The 21281-nt window shown below is 47.9% G+C and overlaps 6 protein-coding genes across 6 annotated transcripts; 4 read left to right on the top strand and 2 right to left on the bottom strand.

The window, feature by feature from the left end:
* Positions 1-4419: 4419 nt before the first annotated feature.
* Positions 4420-5072, top strand: LOC140002174 (histone H4). Its single transcript, XM_072035901.1, has one exon. It carries the CDS (start codon positions 4697-4699, stop codon positions 5006-5008), a length of 312 nt encoding a protein of 103 aa, XP_071892002.1. The 5' UTR covers positions 4420-4696; the 3' UTR covers positions 5009-5072.
* An 847-nt stretch (positions 5073-5919) lies between these two features.
* LOC113843060 (histone H2A type 2-C) lies at positions 5920-6371 on the bottom strand. Its single transcript, XM_072035886.1, has one exon. It carries the CDS (start codon positions 6369-6371, stop codon positions 5982-5984), a length of 390 nt encoding a protein of 129 aa, XP_071891987.1. The 3' UTR covers positions 5920-5981.
* Positions 6372-6420: 49 nt separating this feature from the next.
* Positions 6421-7817, top strand: LOC113843045 (histone H3). Its single transcript, XM_027453153.3, has one exon. The coding sequence runs from the start codon at positions 7316-7318 to the stop codon at positions 7724-7726; it is 411 nt and encodes a 136-aa protein (XP_027308954.1). The 5' UTR covers positions 6421-7315; the 3' UTR covers positions 7727-7817.
* Positions 7818-8372: 555 nt separating this feature from the next.
* LOC101795121 (histone H2A type 2-C) lies at positions 8373-8895 on the top strand. The gene has a single exon (XM_027453258.3). The coding sequence runs from the start codon at positions 8444-8446 to the stop codon at positions 8831-8833; it is 390 nt and encodes a 129-aa protein (XP_027309059.1). The 5' UTR covers positions 8373-8443; the 3' UTR covers positions 8834-8895.
* An 807-nt stretch (positions 8896-9702) lies between these two features.
* On the bottom strand, positions 9703-10152 carry LOC101795509 (histone H4). The gene has a single exon (XM_038165808.2). The coding sequence runs from the start codon at positions 10122-10124 to the stop codon at positions 9813-9815; it is 312 nt and encodes a 103-aa protein (XP_038021736.1). The 5' UTR covers positions 10125-10152; the 3' UTR covers positions 9703-9812.
* A 9555-nt stretch (positions 10153-19707) lies between these two features.
* LOC101789635 (histone H1.01) lies at positions 19708-21272 on the top strand. Its single transcript, XM_013092656.5, has one exon. It carries the CDS (start codon positions 19759-19761, stop codon positions 20413-20415), a length of 657 nt encoding a protein of 218 aa, XP_012948110.3. The 5' UTR covers positions 19708-19758; the 3' UTR covers positions 20416-21272.
* Positions 21273-21281: the final 9 nt, after the last annotated feature.

Raw genomic sequence — 21281 nt, 5'->3', positions numbered from 1 at the left:
GGCCCCCTTGAGGATTCGGGAGTTCAGCGTCCCACGGCCGCCCCCACGTCTGGCAGAAGCCGGCGCTTCAGCAGCGTGTGGGAAAGCCGGCATCACTTTGCGCCTGTCTGGGTGTAAATTGGAGCAAAGCACCGCCGCACCTCTCTGTGCGGGCTGATGTTCCTGGGAATGTGCTTTCGTTACACCCTTCGGAAAGCTGCTTCTGTCTGCTGACTTTGGCAGTCAGCATACTTACTACGGCAGTACACTGTCTTTTAATCTTAAAATGTAAGAAGTACGTCCTGTGTATTGCAAATTATTAACATTCCTTGAGAAGCAGAATCTGGGGCGTAGTGAAAATTTGACCTGAGCGGTGAGGTAAAGCTGCAAACCCCGTCCTTGGTGAGTGCGACCAGGACCCTTTATTATGCAGGACCGATTTCTCTGTTCTAATGAGGGAATGTTGATGGTTCAGTGTATTGCTCGGCTGACAGCATCAGATGACTCGCCGCTTTGATCTTTTTAGAAGAAAGATAGCTTTTTACACCATTTCAAGAGGTCTCTTTCTCCTCGACAGTGGCAGCTCCATATCCAAACACACAAAAAAAAAACAACAGAAAAACCCCAACGAATTCTTGGTTTCTGCCTTCAAGCCTTCAAAATTTTCCCTACCTTTATAATTATAATAATTATTTTTAATGTGAAACATTTAACAGTCTGCCTGCAATAACATTGTATCACACAATAGATAGTAGGCTATCATCAGCCACTCAAAACAGCAGAGCAGATCTGTCCAGGGCTACAAGAAATTGTAAAAAGGTAAATCAAATGACTGTACAGCGTAGAATTCCAGAAGCCCGGGACTGGGAAAATATACAAACACATTGTCTCGAGTCTCCACGTTACATTCGGGAAATGTCATATTCTTTCCTATTTACACATGTTTATGTGAAACTGAATGTCTCTGAAAAATAACAGGAACTATATCCTGACAGTAACTCCTGCTAAATGAAAGAAGATGGGAATATCACATGACCCCTCTGAACATTTTTTAATAATTGTGTTTTCTTAAAGTCACTCTAAAAGCAAATCATGTAAAATCTTTACATTAAAGTATGGACTTGAATTATTCAGTAATTTAACACACATATTTTTTATTTTTCTGTGTTTGGAGGTGAAATGAATGAAGAAATACATGGCTATGTGAGGTGTCCCAGAGAATGCAGATCAGCCTGTAAGACAAAGGTAAATATGTCTTCTGAAAGATCTGTCTGTGATAACAAGCAAGACAGAAATGCTAGGTATGAGTTTGCAGTATTGTGTATTGAACACAGAAACAAAATAAAGTAATTTTATCTGGTGGTTATTTCTTAAAATTCAGGGAATTATGATCCTCAGTGACATTACTGAAGACTGTCTTGCAAGCAGTTCTGACACTCTGAGGAAAAGATTTTTCTAAACTAGTAGCAGTGACCTCATTGTAACAATGGACGTAGGTATGAAGTCCTCACAGAGACAGAGAAGCTAAGAACTCTCTAGTTCATTAACAATTGCACATGTGTGTTTTTCGTTCTTGCTCACTTTCTTGCTTTCTTTCTGTTCAAGCGTATTACATTAAATGGCTTTCTGTCAACTCTCTGGACTTGTACAGTAAGCAATATTGTCATACTTATCAGTCTTTGAAAGATTCTTAATAAACTTCACCATAAATTGTGGCTTCTGCAATGATGAGGCTCTTGGCTTTTAAGTATGTCAATCTTATTTGATTCTTTTGTCAAATTCCTGGATATTGGCTGCAGTTCAAGGCGGGATATGCATTAGAAAATGTTCCAAAGAGCCTGTATTCTACATTTGAGAAAATTTCAAAATCACATTGTTCTTCAAACAACAGGACTTGCCTTATTACCAGGAAATATTATTTATAAATCACAGAAATGCCATTAAAATACAGATGAAACCTACTTCCCTGTCTTCCAGCCTTTTTATACTATAACTCTCAGAGGACTGAAACATTACTACTGAGGAAAGAGAAGCCTCATGCTGCTCCAGTGGACTGTAACTTTTAATTTTTGTTTTTCTCCTGTGTGGAGCAAGCACAGTTTATGATAAAGCAATAGACCAAATATCTGCAGCTGAAGCGGACCCAGCATCACAAGAGAGGAAATGATAATAAGGAACAATTTTTGCTTAGTCAACAGTATAGGTCTAGAAATAAGGATGGGCTAGAAAGTATTGTTTTTCAGTTCTCAAATTCCCAAAGGTGACTGAAGAATGAGGTGACTTAGAGCACTTTTTTAAATATCAGATTAGAACTCCATCCAGAATTGCAGAGTTAGGACATGAATGGGGCCATCTTGCCCACAGGCAGGTAGCAGTTATTGCCCTTTGGAAACTCCAGTTATGACACAAGCAAAGTTTGAGTATAGTAGAGGAAAGCCAGGATGCTTGGGAAAATCCTAATGTACTTGGAATGTCTTTTATTTCCCCAGAAGTGGCAAAAGCAGTATGTGGAGTTCCCCAACACCACTGATACCAGTAAGCCTAATTCCTTCTATGGTATAATTGGTCAAGCTCCTTTGCGGCCTACCACAGCCCAAGCCTAGGTATTTCTACACTAAAAGGAGTGCCTCTCTGGTTCAATGCCTATTAGCTCACTGCTCTAGGTTAACTATTTAATAAACAAACAAACAAATTAATAAATGTAATTGCAACATAAAAACATAAAAGACTTTATTTTTCTATTATATTAACATAGAATGTCATTTGGATCTTCTGCTAAGTTTCTGCTCTACAGAGACTGAAATTTGTCCAATAATTCTTGAAGCTCCTCTTCTCCTTTAACACCGTGATTGATGAAACCTTAAAATTATCATTTGCATTATAGAACTATTTACTTAAATTCTAGTAACCACAACTATGAGACCTGATATTGGAATTTTGGAAAGCTTTCAAGAGAGCTTCCATCCAGTTCTTGAAGCTTGGAATTCATGAATAATCCCCCAAAATTCAGGGGACAGTGAATTTCAGTAATCTCAAATAGATCCCTTCCTGCTTAGCTATTTTGTGAAGATTTTAACCCTTGCATGTATGAATAGATTGGCAGGTGACTACTTCAGCATATACTGACGTGGAGGCAGCAGGGAACAGTAGCAAGGTGATACATAAGTGAGTGGAAATATATTTCAGAAAGGTATGGGATAAGATGTGCATGAAATACTGCTTTCTAAGGCTCCAATAGTTGAAATAATTTAGGGACATAAACAAGAACAAAGAAAAAGGCCGACCTTTTGAAATGATTTCAACTGTTTATTGATTCTGTGTGTACTCTTTTGACATTCATCTTACATCTGATGATCACGTTTCACATCTTCAACTCTGCTCTTAACAAGAAGTTGACTTTGTGTTTGCAACCTATAAATAATATTTTCACCCTCATATAAAAGTATTCCTGCACTAATAAAACCTCTCTGGTCTCTATAGTAATAGTCTATGTTGATGATTTATGAAAGTGAAGCTAAGAAGAGTATTGTAAGAAAAGTAGAATTGCAGATAATTCAAGAGAACAGGGAACAGTGATCATTAAGAAAATCTTCAAAAAATGCATCCAGAATTTACACAGGTACTTAAAAGGATATTTGCTATAGTTGGCCTATTCTTTTATAAAATATTTTAGAAATACATTAGTTAAAATTTATACAATATATTATTTATTTCTACATCTACTAGTATTTACAAGAGTTTGGGACATATGTAGGACCAAAATGCATAATAAAAAAGGCCAACAGGAAAATAGAAATATGGACATACCGTTCAAGTGTTTTTACACTATAGTCATCTTTGTTGCATGCATACTGTACCCAGTACAGAAAGAACTATAGATGAAAAGTTCAGGGATTTTCTGCAATGCAAAAAAGGAAGAAAAAAATCAGAAATTTGTAAGAACAGCAACCAATCTTACAAAAAAAAACATACTCAAGACCTACAGGGTAATTTACACCCAAGGGTAGATATGTCAATAACGAAGAAGATGTGATGCAGAGAGACAAATGAAGTAATAAACAAAAAAATAATAATTACGAAAAAAAAAAAGATCAGCAGAAACAAAAATAAATATATCAATACATGCTCCAGAACTTATTTTTCACGTCAAATCTAAAAAGCCACGGAATTTATTGATGAAAATGAACTCATGCCCAGCAGATGGCAGAAGACAACAAGCCAGGCAGAGGCAGAAGAGCGGGGCTCCCGCATTGCTCGGAGCCGCTGTCCTGGGGAGAGCCGGTGCCCGATGGATCGCTCCGAGGGGCCGCCACGGTCCCCGGCCCCCTACGCAGGGACGCAGCGGGACTCGGTCCAGTGAGGCAGAACGGAGGGAACACAGCGACCTCAGGGGCGAGCTCGGCCCCGGAGAGAAAGAAGCCGGAGCGCCACCGCCCCGCCCGGAGCCGCCAGGGACCGGGGGGGCGCGGCCGAGGCGGGGCCGGGGCCGGGGCTGCGGCGGGGCCCCGGGAGGTGCCCGAGAGCGGCGGCGGAGGGCGGAGGGCGGAGGGCGAAGGCCCCGCCCCGCCGCGCCCCGGCCGCAGGAGGGGACGCGCCGCCGGGACCGCCCCCGCCTCGCGCCCGCCCCTGCTTCCAATCAGGTCGGCTCCCCCGCTATAAAGGCCGCGGCGCGGCAGCGGGCCGCTCACAGCTCGGCTCAGGCAGCAGCAGCGGCACCATGTCCGGCAGAGGCAAGGGCGGGAAGGGGCTCGGCAAGGGGGGCGCCAAGCGGCACCGCAAGGTGCTGCGCGACAACATCCAGGGCATCACCAAGCCGGCCATCCGGCGCCTGGCGCGGCGCGGCGGCGTCAAGCGCATCTCGGGACTCATCTACGAGGAGACGCGCGGCGTGCTCAAGGTCTTCCTGGAGAACGTGATCCGCGACGCCGTCACCTACACCGAGCACGCCAAGCGCAAGACGGTCACGGCCATGGACGTGGTCTACGCCCTCAAGCGCCAGGGACGCACCCTCTACGGCTTCGGCGGCTAAAGCGCGCAGCCAGCTGCTTCTCGGACCTTCTCGACACCCCAAAGGCTCTTTTAAGAGCCGCCCACCTTCTCTTCAGAAAGAGCTGTATCGCGTTTGCTCGCTTTTTTGAAGCTGTTCCTGTACAGAAGTATCTTTCAACTGATTCTTGCCCGCCCCACTAAGGTTTCGGTGCCTAGCACCGTATCGTATGGTGGTGCTTGAGGCTGTCTCGCAGTGCTCTGTTATGTAATTCCCTTCCCACTTCCCTTGCTGCTCCTCGCGTTTAGTAGCCGCTTCCGGGAGGAACTGGTTGGGCTGCTCGTTAACTGAGCGCTGGACGAGCCGGTGGCCCTTCCGAGGGAGACGCCCACCGCTACTAAGAGCAAGCTGCAATGTGCTGGGCGCAGGCTCCGATCCTCCCAGGGCTGTAGCCACGTCCGGAAAAGCCGCGAGCGAAGGGGGCCCGAGCGAGCAAGGGGGGAGGGAAGTATCCGCCTCGTCAAGCACCCTGAGGGCAGGGGGGAGGCCACTCTTCCCTCCCAGTGACCCCAGCCCGCAGAAAAAAAAGCGCAGCGACCACGCGCGCTGGGCTCGCTCTAGGAGGCGGAGCGCCCTCACCCTTTGAAAAGCCCGCGCGGGGCAGCCACAGGCTCCAGCCGCTCCCGCGCCGCGCCACGGGCGGCTCTACTCGAGCCCGGCTCGCCGCAGCTGGCGGTGCCTGGGCTCAGAGCGCTGCTCCGGGGGTGAGTGCGGGGCCTACGAGGAAGGGCCGAGGCTGCCCGGCCGCAACCGAGCTCTCCCATGCAGAGCTTGGGCTTTAGAGCAGGGCAAGACTCCCGCACACTTCTAGTCAGAAGAGCAGGCATACACCCTCTCTCCTCTCTCTGTCCCTGTTCAACAGGAGCGTCTCAAGCTCTTTCTCGAGGCTGTGGGTGGCTCTGAAAAGAGCCTTTGGGTTTCAGTGGTGCGCTCCGGGCCTGTCTCCGGGGCCGCTTTACTTGCTCTTTGCCTTGTGGCTTTCGGTCTTCTTGGGCAGCAGCACGGCCTGGATGTTGGGCAGCACCCCGCCCTGCGCGATGGTGACCTTGCCCAGCAGCTTGTTGAGCTCCTCGTCGTTGCGGATGGCCAGCTGCAGGTGGCGGGGGATGATGCGCGTCTTCTTGTTGTCGCGGGCCGCGTTGCCCGCCAGCTCCAGGATCTCGGCCGTCAGGTACTCCAGCACGGCCGCCAGGTACACCGGGGCGCCGGCGCCCACCCGCTCCGCGTAGTTGCCCTTGCGCAGCAGCCGGTGCACGCGGCCCACGGGGAACTGCAGCCCGGCCCGCGACGAGCGCGACTTGGCCTTGGCCCGCGCCTTCCCGCCCTGCTTCCCGCGCCCGGACATCGCTGCTCGCTCTCTGCGCGCTGCACACACACACCCGACGAGGAGCCCTCTCCGAGTGAATTACCCGCGCCCCGCGGCCCGCCCTTATATCCCTTCCCTTCGCGCGGCCCGCGCCTCCTGATAGGCCCAGGCGCACCCGGGGAGTGCGCAGCCAATGCCCGAGCGAATCTCGCCCTCACCAATCGCTCTCGGCAGCTCGACCGCCGAGGCGGGGAGGATGCAGAGAGGGAAAGGCAGATCTGGGTGTCTTTGGAGGGCTCTCAGAGGGCAGAGGGGTGGGGGGTCTGGCAGACCAAACGCGGTAAGCTTCAGTCGAATTCACAAAGATTAAAAGACTTTAAACAGCGCCTAGTCCTCTGATTAAAATTAAAGTATTATTATCACATCATCAGAAAAAAAAGAGAGTAGATTTTTTCACTTTAATTCCACTACACATTTCCTATTTTTTTTAATGGTATCTTTGATACCATTGTTTCCTGCCGTCTGATTTCTTTTTTACTGCATTTTTTCAAAAAGCTAAAGTAAGGCTTCCTAGAACTTAACGATAAACTAAAGCCTTTTTGCATGAAAACATCGATGCTGAAAACATACATTTTTTTTTCTGCGCAGGGTTAATAAAGAAATATACAGAAGGGAAAGTAAAATATATTTAAGTTTATGTAAAGAATCTTCAGGTAGTATGTGGATATATTCCTGAAACAGAACAACAAGTTGATACCGTGTATCAGAAATTATCCGTGTGACTAAGTACATGGAAAGAACAAAGACGGAACCAGGGGGTGGTCTTTTCCACAGGCGGTAAATTTAAAATTAGAATCCACCAATGAGATTCAGCGTGTATGTATCCGCCTATCAGAGCTGGGAACGCTGCTATATATACAGGCAGTGTGCGAACGCACTCTCACTGCCTTTTGCTGCTCTGCTTGCAGTAGCTGCTGTTAGCGATGGCGCGCACGAAGCAGACGGCGCGTAAGTCGACGGGCGGGAAGGCGCCCCGCAAGCAGCTGGCCACCAAGGCGGCCCGCAAGAGCGCGCCGGCCACGGGCGGCGTGAAGAAGCCGCACCGCTACCGGCCCGGCACGGTGGCGCTGCGCGAGATCCGCCGCTACCAGAAGTCGACGGAGCTGCTGATCCGCAAGCTGCCCTTCCAGCGGCTGGTGCGCGAGATCGCGCAGGACTTCAAGACCGACCTGCGCTTCCAGAGCTCGGCCGTGATGGCGCTGCAGGAGGCGAGCGAGGCCTACCTGGTGGGGCTCTTCGAGGACACCAACCTGTGCGCCATCCACGCCAAGCGCGTCACCATCATGCCCAAGGACATCCAGCTCGCCCGCCGCATCCGCGGGGAGCGTGCATAAGCAGATTTCAGTCACAAAAACTCAGTTTTCCAAGACAACTGTCATCATCCCAAAGGCTCTTTTAAGAGCCAATACATAAACCATAAAAGGAGCTGTGGCACTCTTTATTGGAATATACTTCTGCACTATACCTTACTTCAAGGTGTAGGTATCGGGCAAAGCAGATCATCCTTCTGAAAATCGTTTCTAAATTCTAAATTGTTATTAATAAGTACAAACAAGGAGATACCACGTTTCCTTTGCCGGATCTCCCCTCACCCGCTGAGAGGCACCCGCCCAGACATTTCTTCCTGCCCCCATTCTCAAATCCCCAGATTTTCCATCCACTCAGCCCCCCTCAGCGGCACAGATGCCGTAGGAAAAAGGAGCGGTGACAAAAGGGACGGAAGGACGGGGGCCGGTTCGGGAGCGGGCTGCAGCGGCTGGCGCCGAGTTTTCGCACCGCGATCGGAGCGGAGCCGCCCGGTGCGTCCCGCGGCGTCATTGGCTGGGCCGAGAAGGAGAGGTGGGGGGAAGGGTCTCTGCGCCGCCCCGATTGGTGAGGGCGAGATTCGCTCGGGCATTGGCTGCGCACTCCCCGGGTGCGCCTGGGCCTATCAGGAGGCGCGGGCCGCGCGAAGGGAAGGGATATAAGGGCGGGCCGCGGGGCGCGGGTAATTCACTCGGAGAGGGCTCCTCGTCGGGTGCGTGTGTGCAGCGCGCAGAGAGCGAGCAGCGATGTCCGGGCGCGGGAAGCAGGGCGGGAAGGCGCGGGCCAAGGCCAAGTCGCGCTCGTCGCGGGCCGGGCTGCAGTTCCCCGTGGGCCGCGTGCACCGGCTGCTGCGCAAGGGCAACTACGCGGAGCGGGTGGGCGCCGGCGCCCCGGTGTACCTGGCGGCCGTGCTGGAGTACCTGACGGCCGAGATCCTGGAGCTGGCGGGCAACGCGGCCCGCGACAACAAGAAGACGCGCATCATCCCCCGCCACCTGCAGCTGGCCATCCGCAACGACGAGGAGCTCAACAAGCTGCTGGGCAAGGTCACCATCGCGCAGGGCGGGGTGCTGCCCAACATCCAGGCCGTGCTGCTGCCCAAGAAGACCGAAAGCCACAAGGCAAAGAGCAAGTAAAGCGGCCCCGGAGACAGGCCCGGAGCGCACCACTGAAACCCAAAGGCTCTTTTCAGAGCCACCCACAGCCTCGAGAAAGAGCTTGAGACGCTCCTGTAGAAGAGGGACAGAGAGGAGGGAGGGCGTACGCCCGCCCTTCTGACTAGAAGCGTGCGGGAGTCTTGCCCTGCTCTTAAAACCCAGGCTCTGCATAGGAGAGCTCGGTTGCGGCCGGGCAGCCTCGGCCCTTCCTCGTAGGCCCCGCACTCACCCCCGGAGCAGCGCTCTGAGCCCAGGCACCGCCAGCTGCGGCGAGCCGGGCTCGAGTAGAGCCGCCCGTGGCGCGGCGCGGGAGCGGCTGGAGCCTGTGGCTGCCCCGCGCGGGCTTTTCAAAGGGTGAGGGCGCTCCGCCTCCTAGAGCGAGCCCAGCGCGCGTGGTCGCTGCGCTTTTTTTTCTGCGGGCTGGGGTCACTGGGAGGGAAGAGTGGCCTCCCCCCTGCCCTCAGGGTGCTTGACGTTGACGAGGCGGATACTTCCCTCCCCCCTTGCTCGCTCGGGCCCCCTTCGCTCGCGGCTTTTCCGGACGTGGCTACAGCCCTGGGAGGATCGGAGCCTGCGCCCAGCACATTGCAGGCTTGCTCTTAGTAGCGGTGGGCGTCTCCCTCGGAAGGGCCACCGGCTCGTCCAGCGCTCAGTTAACGAGCAGCCCAACCAGTTCCTCCCGGAAGCGGCTGCTAAACGCGAGGAGCAGCAAGGGAAGTGGGAAGGGAATTACATAACAGAGCACTGCGAGACAGCCTCAAGCACCACCATACGATACGGTGCTAGGCACCGAAACCTTAGTGGGGCGGGCAAGAATCAGTTGAAAGATACTTCTGTACAGGAACAACTTCAAGAAAGCGAGCAAACGCGATACAGCTCTTTCTGAAGAGAAGGTGGGCGGCTCTTAAAAGAGCCTTTGGGGTGTCGAGAGGGTCCGAGAAGCAGCTGGCTGCGCGCTTTAGCCGCCGAAGCCGTAGAGGGTGCGTCCCTGGCGCTTGAGGGCGTAGACCACGTCCATGGCCGTGACCGTCTTGCGCTTGGCGTGCTCGGTGTAGGTGACGGCGTCGCGGATCACGTTCTCCAGGAAGACCTTGAGCACGCCGCGCGTCTCCTCGTAGATGAGCCCCGAGATGCGCTTGACGCCGCCGCGCCGCGCCAGGCGCCGGATGGCCGGCTTGGTGATGCCCTGGATGTTGTCGCGCAGCACCTTGCGGTGCCGCTTGGCGCCCCCCTTGCCGAGCCCCTTCCCGCCCTTGCCTCTGCCGGACATGGTGTCGCTGCTGCTGCCTGAGCCGAGCTGTGAGCGGCCCGCTGCCGCGCCGCGCCCTTTATAGCGGGGGAGCCGACCTGATTGGAAGCAGGGGCGGGCGCGAGGCGGGGGCGGTCCCGGCGGCGCGTCCCCTCCTGCGGCCGGGGCGCGGCGGGGCGGGGCCTTCGCCCTCCGCCCTCCGCCCTCCGCCGCCGCTCTCGGGCACCTCCCGGGGCCCCGCCGCAGCCCCGGCCCCGGCCCCGCCTCGGCCGCGCCCCCCCGGTCCCTGGCGGCTCCGGGCGGGGCGGTGGCGCTCCTGCTTCTTTCTCTTCGGGGCCGAGCGTGACTGCATACGCTTCTCCGATATTATTTTTTTATTTTACATATTTGTTTATAAAATAAACATTTATAATTTAATATTAATATACATTAATATTAAAATTAATACAATTACAATTTTCTCTTATTTGCTGTTAGTTGGGCTGTTTGACACACAGGATACTTGGTAAGCCAAGGAGTACTTGAGTGGCAATCAGTTGTGTGAAAGCAATCAGTTTTCATGCACCTGGAAGCAAATATCTGAATTTTACCTACAGAGATCGTGCATTTATTAGTAAGTGTAATAACCAGATACAGTTTTCTAGCTTAAAATACCTGTCCACTAATTTGGTTACATGCTTACCATGCATGCTACTCACTCTGAAGTTTGTTTTTTTGTCCCTGCAAATCTCTAAATCTAGTCCTACACTCTCCTCAATTCATAAATGAAGGTAGCATGTAATAAAGTTTGTGGCTGGGATAATGCACACAGCGTGTCTCCCAATATCCCCTGGAGCACCCTTGAATTTAGAATTATCATTGCCACTTCCAGTGGCTTCTTTCTGTCATGTTTACAAGATTCTTGGGGACTGCTCTTGAGAGCAGAAGCTGGGATGTCACTGGGTTACTGTGTTTCCAGGTGATAGCTTCTCTGAAATATTGCATTCAAAACACCCTGCATGCTGCACTAGGCAACTGTAGGAAATCCATTTTCCCCCAGTCCATTGTTGTAAGTTCAAGAAAGCCTTTTGTCATTCATTCCAAGATATTTCTCTGCATCATAAATAACCCATTTCCTTATATAAGTGACTATGCTATTTGATACATGAGCCTGAGAACTAACTTAAGCACAAGTAAGAAATAGAATCAATTTCCAGATGGGAAAAAAAAAAATCTTAGCTCACCTCTGCACAACCATGAATTAGTCAAAGACCCATGTTATCCACTTTTTGAAACAAGCAAATTGTGTGTGTGTTGCTGACAACTGCTGTTGCTAAGATTTGAACCATGTCTCAGTACTTCTGAGGTCATATTGCAAGAACTCAACGGTAGTGCTGAGCACTGGCTGCTAAATGTAAGATGTGATGGGTCACCTCCATGGCCTTATGCTAGCATCTGTTTTGTGCTACAGGCCATTAAGAAAGCCATTTCTATGCCTTCACCTCAGGTTAGAGAAAAGTGTGCATCTTGTTGTAGAAGCTGGCTATGCCTGACTCTCAGACTGTGGTATTGCTGTCGAGTCCATGATGGGCTTTATCAGCATGGAACTGGAGTTGATCCTTTTTTTCTCTCCTGTGTCTGGAGTGTTGCTGAAGATTAAGTCACAAATATCCTGGTCATGCTTAAAAAGGATTATACATCCATCTAGATCACTGCTACTAATTGGATGAAAATTAGTCATGCACATCAAATGCACAACAAAAGTGACTACTTCAGCTACGTGCATGTGTACCTCCATGACTGCAAAGATCTGACATCATTCTGAGTGGATAGGTACTTTTTTTATTTATTTCTTTTTCTTTTCATGTAGTATGTATTTGTTGCTGTGATACAACCTCATGACTGAAAATCAGTCATCACAATAGTTAAAGCTATACCTCAGTTTCTGCTGGCTGTCCTTGCAGGGCTCCTTTCAGTAGCTCAAAGCCCTCTGGGGGTGTAAGATTTGCATAATTCCAGTATGGAGAGTGTGAGTACAATCCTGATACACACCTCATTATCCAGAGACAGAGGAAAGCCTGTCAAGATGAAAGGCTCTGGGAACTCTGACAAGCCTTTCTCTAGCTGGCATTGGCATTGGCTCTGTCTCAGTCATGGTGACTCCAGGAGGGAAGGTCTGTGCAAGTGATGGGATCTAAAAATATAATGATGAGGTAATTCTTTCCGAGCACCTTTCAGCTCAGATATTTTATACAGGAATCTCTCTGCCTGGCTTTGAAGGCTTCTGAATTTTTCCTCTGTCCTGTCAAATTACTTGTCGTTCCCTCCCCAGTAGACATATTCTCTTTACCTCTCCTCAGCCACAAGAAAGGGTGTTTAGCCTTCCTACTGTGCTGGTTGCCACTTTGTCCCACTTCATCTGCACCATAGAAAGTACATTTTCCAGCTTTTTGCAAACACATAAAGACAGGTCACTTAACTGCATATAAACGGGATCCTTCTCAAAGAAATAGATAAATCCCACTTAGTATACATGTCCATCAACTGTTTCCTCATCTCCCACACTCACTTTCAATGTCCCTGTTCCTCAGCTTCTTATTATATGTCATGCTAAATCATATCCTAGAGCAAGAGAAATGAGAGATGCTGTATACAGAGAAAGTCAATAAACACTGGATAAAAAATCCATTGAGGGTTCTCCAATTCAAAGACATCCCCTCTGACTCACGGTGCCTCTGGCCTACAAATCATTAGAAGTTAAGAGATCATTTTGGTGAGATAGTGTTCTTATACTCTTTATTTATTTATTTATTTATTTTAAATTTAACTGGCCTCTGTCACAGATGGGATATTGGCCCACAAGACAGTTTTTTGTGAATGACTCAGTTCTTGCAGTGTTATGATAACAAGTCACTATCTAGAATACATTACAAAGGGCAGCAGAATCTCAAGGCTGCCCCAGTCATATTGCTCATTCATTTCTTCCTGCTTAGGATCCAGGATTCCCTAACTGCAGAATCAAGTTCAACTACTACACCTTGTATTCCTCCTCTGTCCCCTCCCAGAGTTATATCTTATGTGTCCCTAATACTGACCTTATCTGAGCATGAGCAAATGTCTCCCTCATCACTGAAGAGGCCATAACCAGGTGGTCTTGTCACCCTAGTGGGAAGGAAGTTACAAAAAAGAGATAAAATCATTTTCAATAATCACCATGTTAAGAGAATAAACATGTTGTAAAATAAAAACAGAAAAACCTAAAAAGTAATATTTTTAAAGTATAAGAATCCTTTACTTTTTCTTCAGTGTCAAAAGCAAACAAATATTTCTGGCTTTGTACAGTGATGTGGCTGACAGCAGTAACCCTTGAAAGCCTTTCCATGCACCCAAGGAAGCCAAAACCTCTTTTCTCCTAAAGAATTAATTAAAGAACAAGTAGAGATTACACCTTTGTCTCCACTTAGGTTTTGGTACAAATGTTTATCCTACACTGTTATGTTTTTTGGGTGTTTGTTTTTTGGTTCGTTGGTTGTTGCTTTTTTTTTCTTCCATTTTTTCTTTTTCTCTCTTCCTGCCCCCCTCCCACCAGCAGATGTTTATTTAAGTGAATATGCATTAAGTCTAGACAGTTGGTATTAGAATTACTCAAATAATGAGCAGACCCTTCTCTCAACAGACTTGAATTATGGGAACTATGAATTTTCCTTCCTTGTAAGGGCCTCCTATTGCAGTTTGGGTAAATCCACAAACCCCAAAATCCACCTGGCTTCTCTTCACTTGCTACCTCTATAGAGCTGGACAGAGGCTGATCCCTGCCCATAGCTGCTCAGTGCTGGCTTTGTTTCCTGGTCTTTAAACCTTACAGTTAAATGGAAGGTGTTACAGACTTCTAAATTTAAACAACACACTAGTTAAGCTTATTATTCTGCTCTTTATTTCATGTACAAATCAACAAAAGATTCATTACATTTTCAGCATGTAAGAAACAAAACAAACAAACAAAAAAAACCTGTATCAGGAAGGCCAAAGTTTAGACTTTAATACACTTAGCTACTTAACTACTTCCTCAGACTAGCATACACATGGCAGGTTGCAGGCAAAATACATGAAAAAATAAAGTGCCGGGACTTCTTGAATGTGCCCACCCTGTACACACATATCTCACTCAGCAGCCTGTGAAGCCAAATTCCTGACTTCCTAGCTGTCTGATAGCAGGAGTGCTGAGTGACGGCCCTCACTTGTTTATTGTAGGGAAATAGGGGCACCAGCCAGCCCTAGCAGTGACTCTGGCAGTCTGGGTGACCTCCTAACCAGGGACAGTGGGTCTGTGGCACCAGCATTTAGCTTTCACAGCTGTGAAGCATGTGTTATAAAAAACATAAGCTAAAGCACAGAATTTAATATCTCTTCAAAACCTTTTTTTGCTGTTTTCTAAAGGAAGACAGCAAGCCTACGTCACTGCCAACCTAATGCTGCCTTGTGATACTCCTGCTCTAGAATGATGGCACAAACCACCCTATCTGGAACAAGGACCTGTTTCACCCCCACAGCTCAGTAAAACTGGCAAGGCAGCATCCCTTAGCAAAAGCAACTTCACAAGGTGTATGACAAAACACTTTGGCTCTCAGTGATGGTGTGTGCCAAGCCTACATGGTATTTGGGTACCACTGTCACTGCCTGTGTGACAAAAAAAAAGAAAAAAAAAAAAGGTAGTTGTTGGGTTGCAACCCAAATCTACCTTGCATCTTGTCTCATCAGCACCTGGGGTGTTATCCATCAGGGAGATGGTGGACTGCAGACCTGCTCTGTATGCATGTACCAACCCAAAGTCACTTTGTTCCCTGAGAAATGTCAAACAGAGCTCTAACTGGAGGTAGGGGAGCATGTAGATTGATCATATTGTTCCCTGCAAGCACCAGTGCTGCTCTTAGCAGTATTCACAGGGCGCACAGGCACACAAGTAGGAAAGGGTGGAGAGCAGAAAAGGTGAAGAATTGCCAAGGGGTTGCGGGGAGTAAGAGCAGGCTGCTCAGCATTGCTCTGTGTGGGCTGCTCACTGGTCTGAGAAGTCAGGCCTCTGTGCTGATGGAGACACTACTCTGAAAGGACAATGTGGTAGCATGCTTTCTTAATGACATTCACTGTTATGAAATGAGGGTAAAAGAAAAGCACCATCAATTTGGGTGGAAAGGAGTTCTTTGGGTAGCAATGGATGGTTGAGCTTCTGTTCTTGTTGCTTACATATCACAGGCAGCTTGTCTCAGGGCCTGACATTCTTGATCTATGGCTGATGACTACATTCAAAGCATGTCAGGGTGGTCCAGAAGTTCATCTGTCAAATGCCTTACTTTAGTTTTGGAAGACCAGAGTTCTTTAAGACATGAATAATACTGTTCTTTGATAGCTGACTGACAACAAGGACCTTTTCTCTGCCGATGTGTGAGGAAAGTAAAACTATTTTAACCTGGTCAACAGTAGAGGCTCCTGTGTGGTATGGAGCAAAGTGCATCTTTTTTCCCCCTTGCTCCAGGGGAAGGTTTTGGCCTCCAAATTTTTGTTGCTCATTTTCCCTTCCCCTACGGACCAAGGGGAATGCCCACCAAGAAGGGCATCCTTCCCTGTTCCTCTGACTATTGCCATATCCAGGTTAAAGACTAGGTTTTCAGTTCCAAAATGACACGGCATAGCAATGTCAATGCAGGGAGGCCTCAATGAGTGCCCCATCCCTTAACCAAGAGTACAGGGAGGAGTGTGCAACATTCCAGAAAGCTGAGTCTACAGAGAGAGTCACCCACTGCCCTACCCTACTTGTCCTGCCCACTACAGATGCTTGGCCCTATGCTGGCTTAAAAAGCCCTGCATGGCTTCATTACACCTGGGAGTCTTCCTCAGCATCAGCAGCAAAAGCAACACTGGTGTTATGTAGGCAAGGACTTGCAGAACTGCAATGAGTTTGTAGTTTGGTAGGTACTACTTTGAAATTGCTTAGCAAAGGGTTAAAAAGCTGTTAAACTGTGCTGGCTGGTTGGATCACAAGAGTTATTACATTTGTAACTCGGATAAAGATGAAGTCACTGAGGGTAAGTAAGACATGGGTGTAACATTGTAATATGAGTGTAATCACAGTTGCAGGGAGTATTTACACCTCATTCCTGAGGAACATGTACACAGGAGTGCAGCACACAGCATAAAGACCCTCACTGAAATCTCTGGAAACTGTTGCTTGGAGGAAAGGAAGGGACTGTGCTGCTTGGGCATACCCACTGTACTTTCTCCAGCTGTCTAAGAAAGATCCATCACAGGACTCTTCCACAGCTGGTGGAGTAGCCCATGAACCATGTTTGCATGGCTAGCTCTCATGCTAATGCCTCCTAACCAAATTCCTTGAGAACAACCGCCATGTTACCCTGCACTAATGCACACATATCTAAATATAACCCAGAGATCATATTCTGAGGAACAAGTACTGGCAGGTCCTAAACTGGAGATGGGAATGTTTGATAGTTCTCACGTGCTGCACCATCTCTTGGCTGTGGTTTGTGTCTCCTTGCTTACACCAAGAGGTCTTAATAGAAAAATGCAAAAGTTGGACAGAACTGGACATCTGAAGGGAAGTGACTTGTAGTGCTCAGATTGCAATCATGTACAGGTTTGTGATGTAGTGTGGCCTGCTGGGCTGCCCACAAGGTGAGAAGAATTGAAGTCATTCAGATGTAGGAGATATTACAGTGATGATCTCTCTAAAGTCATCTCTGGAGATCCTGATGTCATTCTCCTCCTTTTTTAACGAATGAGGAAGTCTACCTCCCTCCACTCTCCTTATTGGGAAAACCAAACTGCAGGCAAGAGTTTAGGTAGGGGCCTATTGAGGTCTTTCTATAACAAAATATGCCTAAAATGCCTAACATGCATAAAATAAGATTTTTTTTTCCTTTTTCTCACTTGCTCACCTAGAGGTGAAACTGTGATTCCTGTTTCCTTTAGAATCCTTCATCACCTTTTTTATTTGCCTGATTACATTTATCCGTTCCTTCTTACCTATGTGTTCTGACTGTGGAGGAAACTCTTTTTCAAACTCCCAAATGCATTATAACTTTCCACAATATTGGTCCTGCATGTATTTCTTTCAAGTAGAGATGATATGCTCCAAACACAGTTCTGTGTTGCTGAAATTATTTTCCACCTTTGCTGGAGAGCCACTAGAAAAGGAAGAGCAGAACCTAGTGTTATCCCCACGTCATGAAATTTCTGAAGTTACTTCAGTTTATTTTAAAGTGGCAAGCTGTAACTGTTGTAGATCAGAAGCTCCTACCCATATTATTAGCTGGCCCTTCTGGGAAAGGGAGAGGGTAGCAAGTGCTGGGAGAAAGGCTAGGCAGACAACTGGGACAGTGACCATCTTAGCCACTTCGGTTTCAGCCCCCAATAAACACAAATCAACACCTTGTGAAGCCACAACTGAGGGGTGCAGTATTTAAGTCTCCTTCAGTGAAGCTTACTGAAGTTAATGCATATGAGTTCAAAATAACAAGATTGGGCAGGAACAGTTTTCATGCTGCAGGCATGTCATACATGATCTACACCTTTCTTCTGTCTTATGTGCTGTGAAGTCTCTTGGCAGCTGTTAAATGTCATCTCCAAGCCCTGCTAGATATTGCCCTATGTAATCAAGTCACTGGAACATCTCATTCATTGGTTTATGAGCACATGTAGAAAATGAGCTAACAAAAAATCTTATTTTAGTGCAATTTTGGTAACTGATGGAGGTATGTCTTCAATATCCACATTCACTCCGATATATTTCATTCTCATATCCTTCTCTTGTGCTGCATAATTTTTACAAACAAGATCCAGAAAGCTCCAATGAGATACCTCCTTCTATCACCTTCCTCTTGTAACATTACAGAGCTCAAGTGCACTTTTCCTGCCATCTTTTTCCTTATAGTTTTGTCTTCTAGGATGCAGGTTGCATTGCTTCTCTTTATAGTATTTGGTTTTGTAATCAGTGAAACCCAATTTAACAGAAAACTAATGTTTTCATGTTGTATTCATGTTTAGTGTTGACAAAGCAGCAGCTGTAAATGAAAAAAAAAATGTGGAAATAGAATTACACTTATCTAAAGCTAAGCATTCATACAATTTGAAATTTTGGTTGCCAATATCTGCATAAATTGTGTTTACATCTGTGCTATATCTGGTGATATCAAAGAAAATGAGAAAGCTAGGTTTAAGTGTAATATTTGTGTGATTCTTAAATAACTATTAAAAGGCAATGGATAATATGCTTCTTTATAACCAGGTACAGATTCAGTAGTATTATTCCAGAACTCCATCCTGTTTTCAGCAGACTACATGATCTTCAACCAGATATCAATATTGATTGAATTCTTCCTGGTTCTTTAGGAATGAACTATGGCCTACCACTCCCCTAATTGAAACCCAGGTTATCACAATGAGTTCTTGTCAGGAAAGCAGTTCCTCATTTCTATGACTGTAAAATGCCTAAGAAAGAATTAAGTGGGCTTTTTTTTTCTTTTTTCTTTTTTGAACGGTTAGAAGATTCAGCATTGGCTTTGTTGAAACCTTTGTTTCAATACACTATCTGAGAGGTACAGAAAAAAAAAAAAGTAATGTGGTTTTAAATCATCCAGCTATTACAAAAAATACACAACAAGATAATGCTTTCTGGGCAGTAAGAAACTAACTACATAACTGCTACGTTAGGTCCTCCACATCTTAAATTACTAGAGACACAAAAGTAATATCAATAAAAATAACCAGAAGTTTAGGAGATTGCTTTCTGTTAGAATGCTGCTGTTTTGTAGTGTAGGGTATTGAGTTACTTGAAATAGAAATGCAATGTGAAAAAAAATAATCTTGATCAACTTAATAATTAGTACAGAAATTCATATGGAAAACAAACAAAGGAAAAAAAGCACAAGGCAGCAGGGTAACTTTGCCTCCCTTCTAGTGAAATTCCAAGAAGACAAAATAAAACAACTACATGTTCATAGATTTCCAAACATTAACAAATTGCTTATGGCTGTATAATAAGTGCAATAGGAGGTAGTATGAGACACTATTTCAATAGACTTTAGCGTTTTAGGAGGTAAAACACATGGTCAAAGGAACCGGTTCTTAATCCATATTCAGAGCTGAAAGAGGAGTCTGTGTTACTTCCTCCTCTTCAAAATCAATTTAAACAGTCAAAATAGCTTTAAATCGGCAGATTTCAGTTTAGACCACAAGAAAACCCTCTAAAGAATCAGATATAGCCGTTGCCGTGACATTTATGTCGAAAGGAAATTTTTAATTTGCAATGAAAAACAAAAGTTTCTCTCTTCAGAGGTCTCTCCAGCAGCAGCACACGGGATTTCTGGCTTCTCCTTTATCTCAGGACGCGTGTCCGCGGCTGGAAACTCTCCCGAACGCAAGTACCTGGTCTTCTCCTCCCTCCCCGGGGAGATGGGGCGATTTGGTGGCAGAAATTCCGAGGAAAATACACTTTTGTTAGTCCAAAGAAACACAAATCGAGCACACCGAAGGGCTCCCCGGCCGTGCAGCGGGGCGGGCTCTGCAACGCACCAATCACCGCGCGGCTCCTCTCTAAAAATACGAGCATCTGACCCGCGCCAGCCCAATTGTGTTCGCCTGCTCCGCAGAGGACGCCGCCGCGATGTCCGAGACCGCTCCCGCCGCCGCTCCCGATGCGCCCGCGCCCAGCGCCAAGGCCGCCGGCAAGAAGCCGAAGAAGGCGGCGGGCGGCTCCAAGGCGCGCAAGCCCGCGGGCCCCAGCGTCACCGAGCTGATCACCAAGGCCGTGGCCGCCTCCAAGGAGCGCAAGGGGCTCTCCCTCGCCGCGCTCAAGAAGGCGCTGGCCGCCGGCGGCTACGACGTGGAGAAGAACAACAGCCGCATCAAGCTGGGGCTCAAGAGCCTCGTCGGCAAGGGCACCCTGGTGCAGACCAAGGGCACCGGCGCCTCCGGCTCCTTCCGCCTCAGCAAGAAGCCCGGCGAGGTGAAGGAGAAGGCGCCCAAGAAGCGGGCGGCCGCGGCCAAGCCCAAGAAGCCGGCGGCCAAGAAGCCCGCCAGCGCCGCCAAGAAGCCCAAGAAGGCGGCGGTGAAGAAGAGCCCCAAGAAAGCCAAGAAGCCGGCGGCCGCTGCCACCAAGAAAGCAGCCAAGAGCCCCAAGAAGACCGCCAAGGCTGGCCGCCCCAAGAAGGCAGCAAAGAGCCCGGCTAAAGCAAAGGCGGTGAAGCCTAAAGCTGCCAAGCCCAAGGCAGCCAAGCCGAAAGCAGCCAAGGCAAAGAAGGCGGCGCCCAAGAAGAAGTAAATTATCCTCGAAGAGTCCTGCTGTACATATTTTGTTATCCAACGGCTCTTTTAAGAGCCACCCACACTTTCCCTAAAGGAGCTGAGGCACCGAGGTCGTCAGTCACCTGCAGCAAGGATCCAGAAATTCGTAAGTCGTCAGAGGTCAATTGTCTTTTTCCCCTGCGATTTCTGAAGCGAACCCTAACGAGCACGGTATAGCGCGGCGGCTTTAGGGAAGTGTAGACTTTTGCATCTTTTGCCGAGTAATTGTTTTGACTGCCATGACGAAATGTTTTATAATGATTTGATAAAAATCGGATGTAACTTTTTTTAAGTATATATTTTGTAACAAAAGTAATGGATTTGCCAGGCACGCTACTACTGAGCCATGTCTAATGTATTGTATTATTTCTTAAGGTGCCTCCTTAAATGCTTTGTGTACTACGGGGGGAGGAGGGGAGGCTTTTCTTACCACCCCGAAAACAGCCCTGAGCTCTCCAATTCCTTTTGTCCTCTTTGAGAAAGAAAAGAAGCTTTAGGTATTGGAAAAGCCCGCCCTGACCAAGGATTGGCCAGCGCCGAGCCCAGCCCGCTGCCCCCTTCCCCCTCCCCGCGCGCTTCCCCGGAGAAGATCGCGGCTGGTGCGGCGGCTGCTGCCGCCCGTAAGGAAGGAAAACGCGGAAGGGGGACGGAGGCGGGACTTAACACCGAAATGGGTTGTTCTCGCTTTCTGCGGTTTGAGAATTAAACGTATTCTGTCTCGTCCCTGGAGGAGCTTGTTTCATTATGGCACGACTTTGTTAACAAAAACATGGAAAGCGTTGCTACTATGGCCCAAACAAAAATACCGATAATAAACATATGAAAAAAAAACAACACAGCATG

The sequence above is a fragment of the Anas platyrhynchos genome, chromosome 1 (genome assembly GCF_047663525.1).
Source record: "Anas platyrhynchos isolate ZD024472 breed Pekin duck chromosome 1, IASCAAS_PekinDuck_T2T, whole genome shotgun sequence".
In the NCBI taxonomy this organism is placed as follows: domain Eukaryota; kingdom Metazoa; phylum Chordata; class Aves; order Anseriformes; family Anatidae; genus Anas; species Anas platyrhynchos.
The sequence above is the reverse complement of the archived record's forward strand: the minus strand, read 5'-3'. Positions and strand labels throughout refer to the sequence as shown.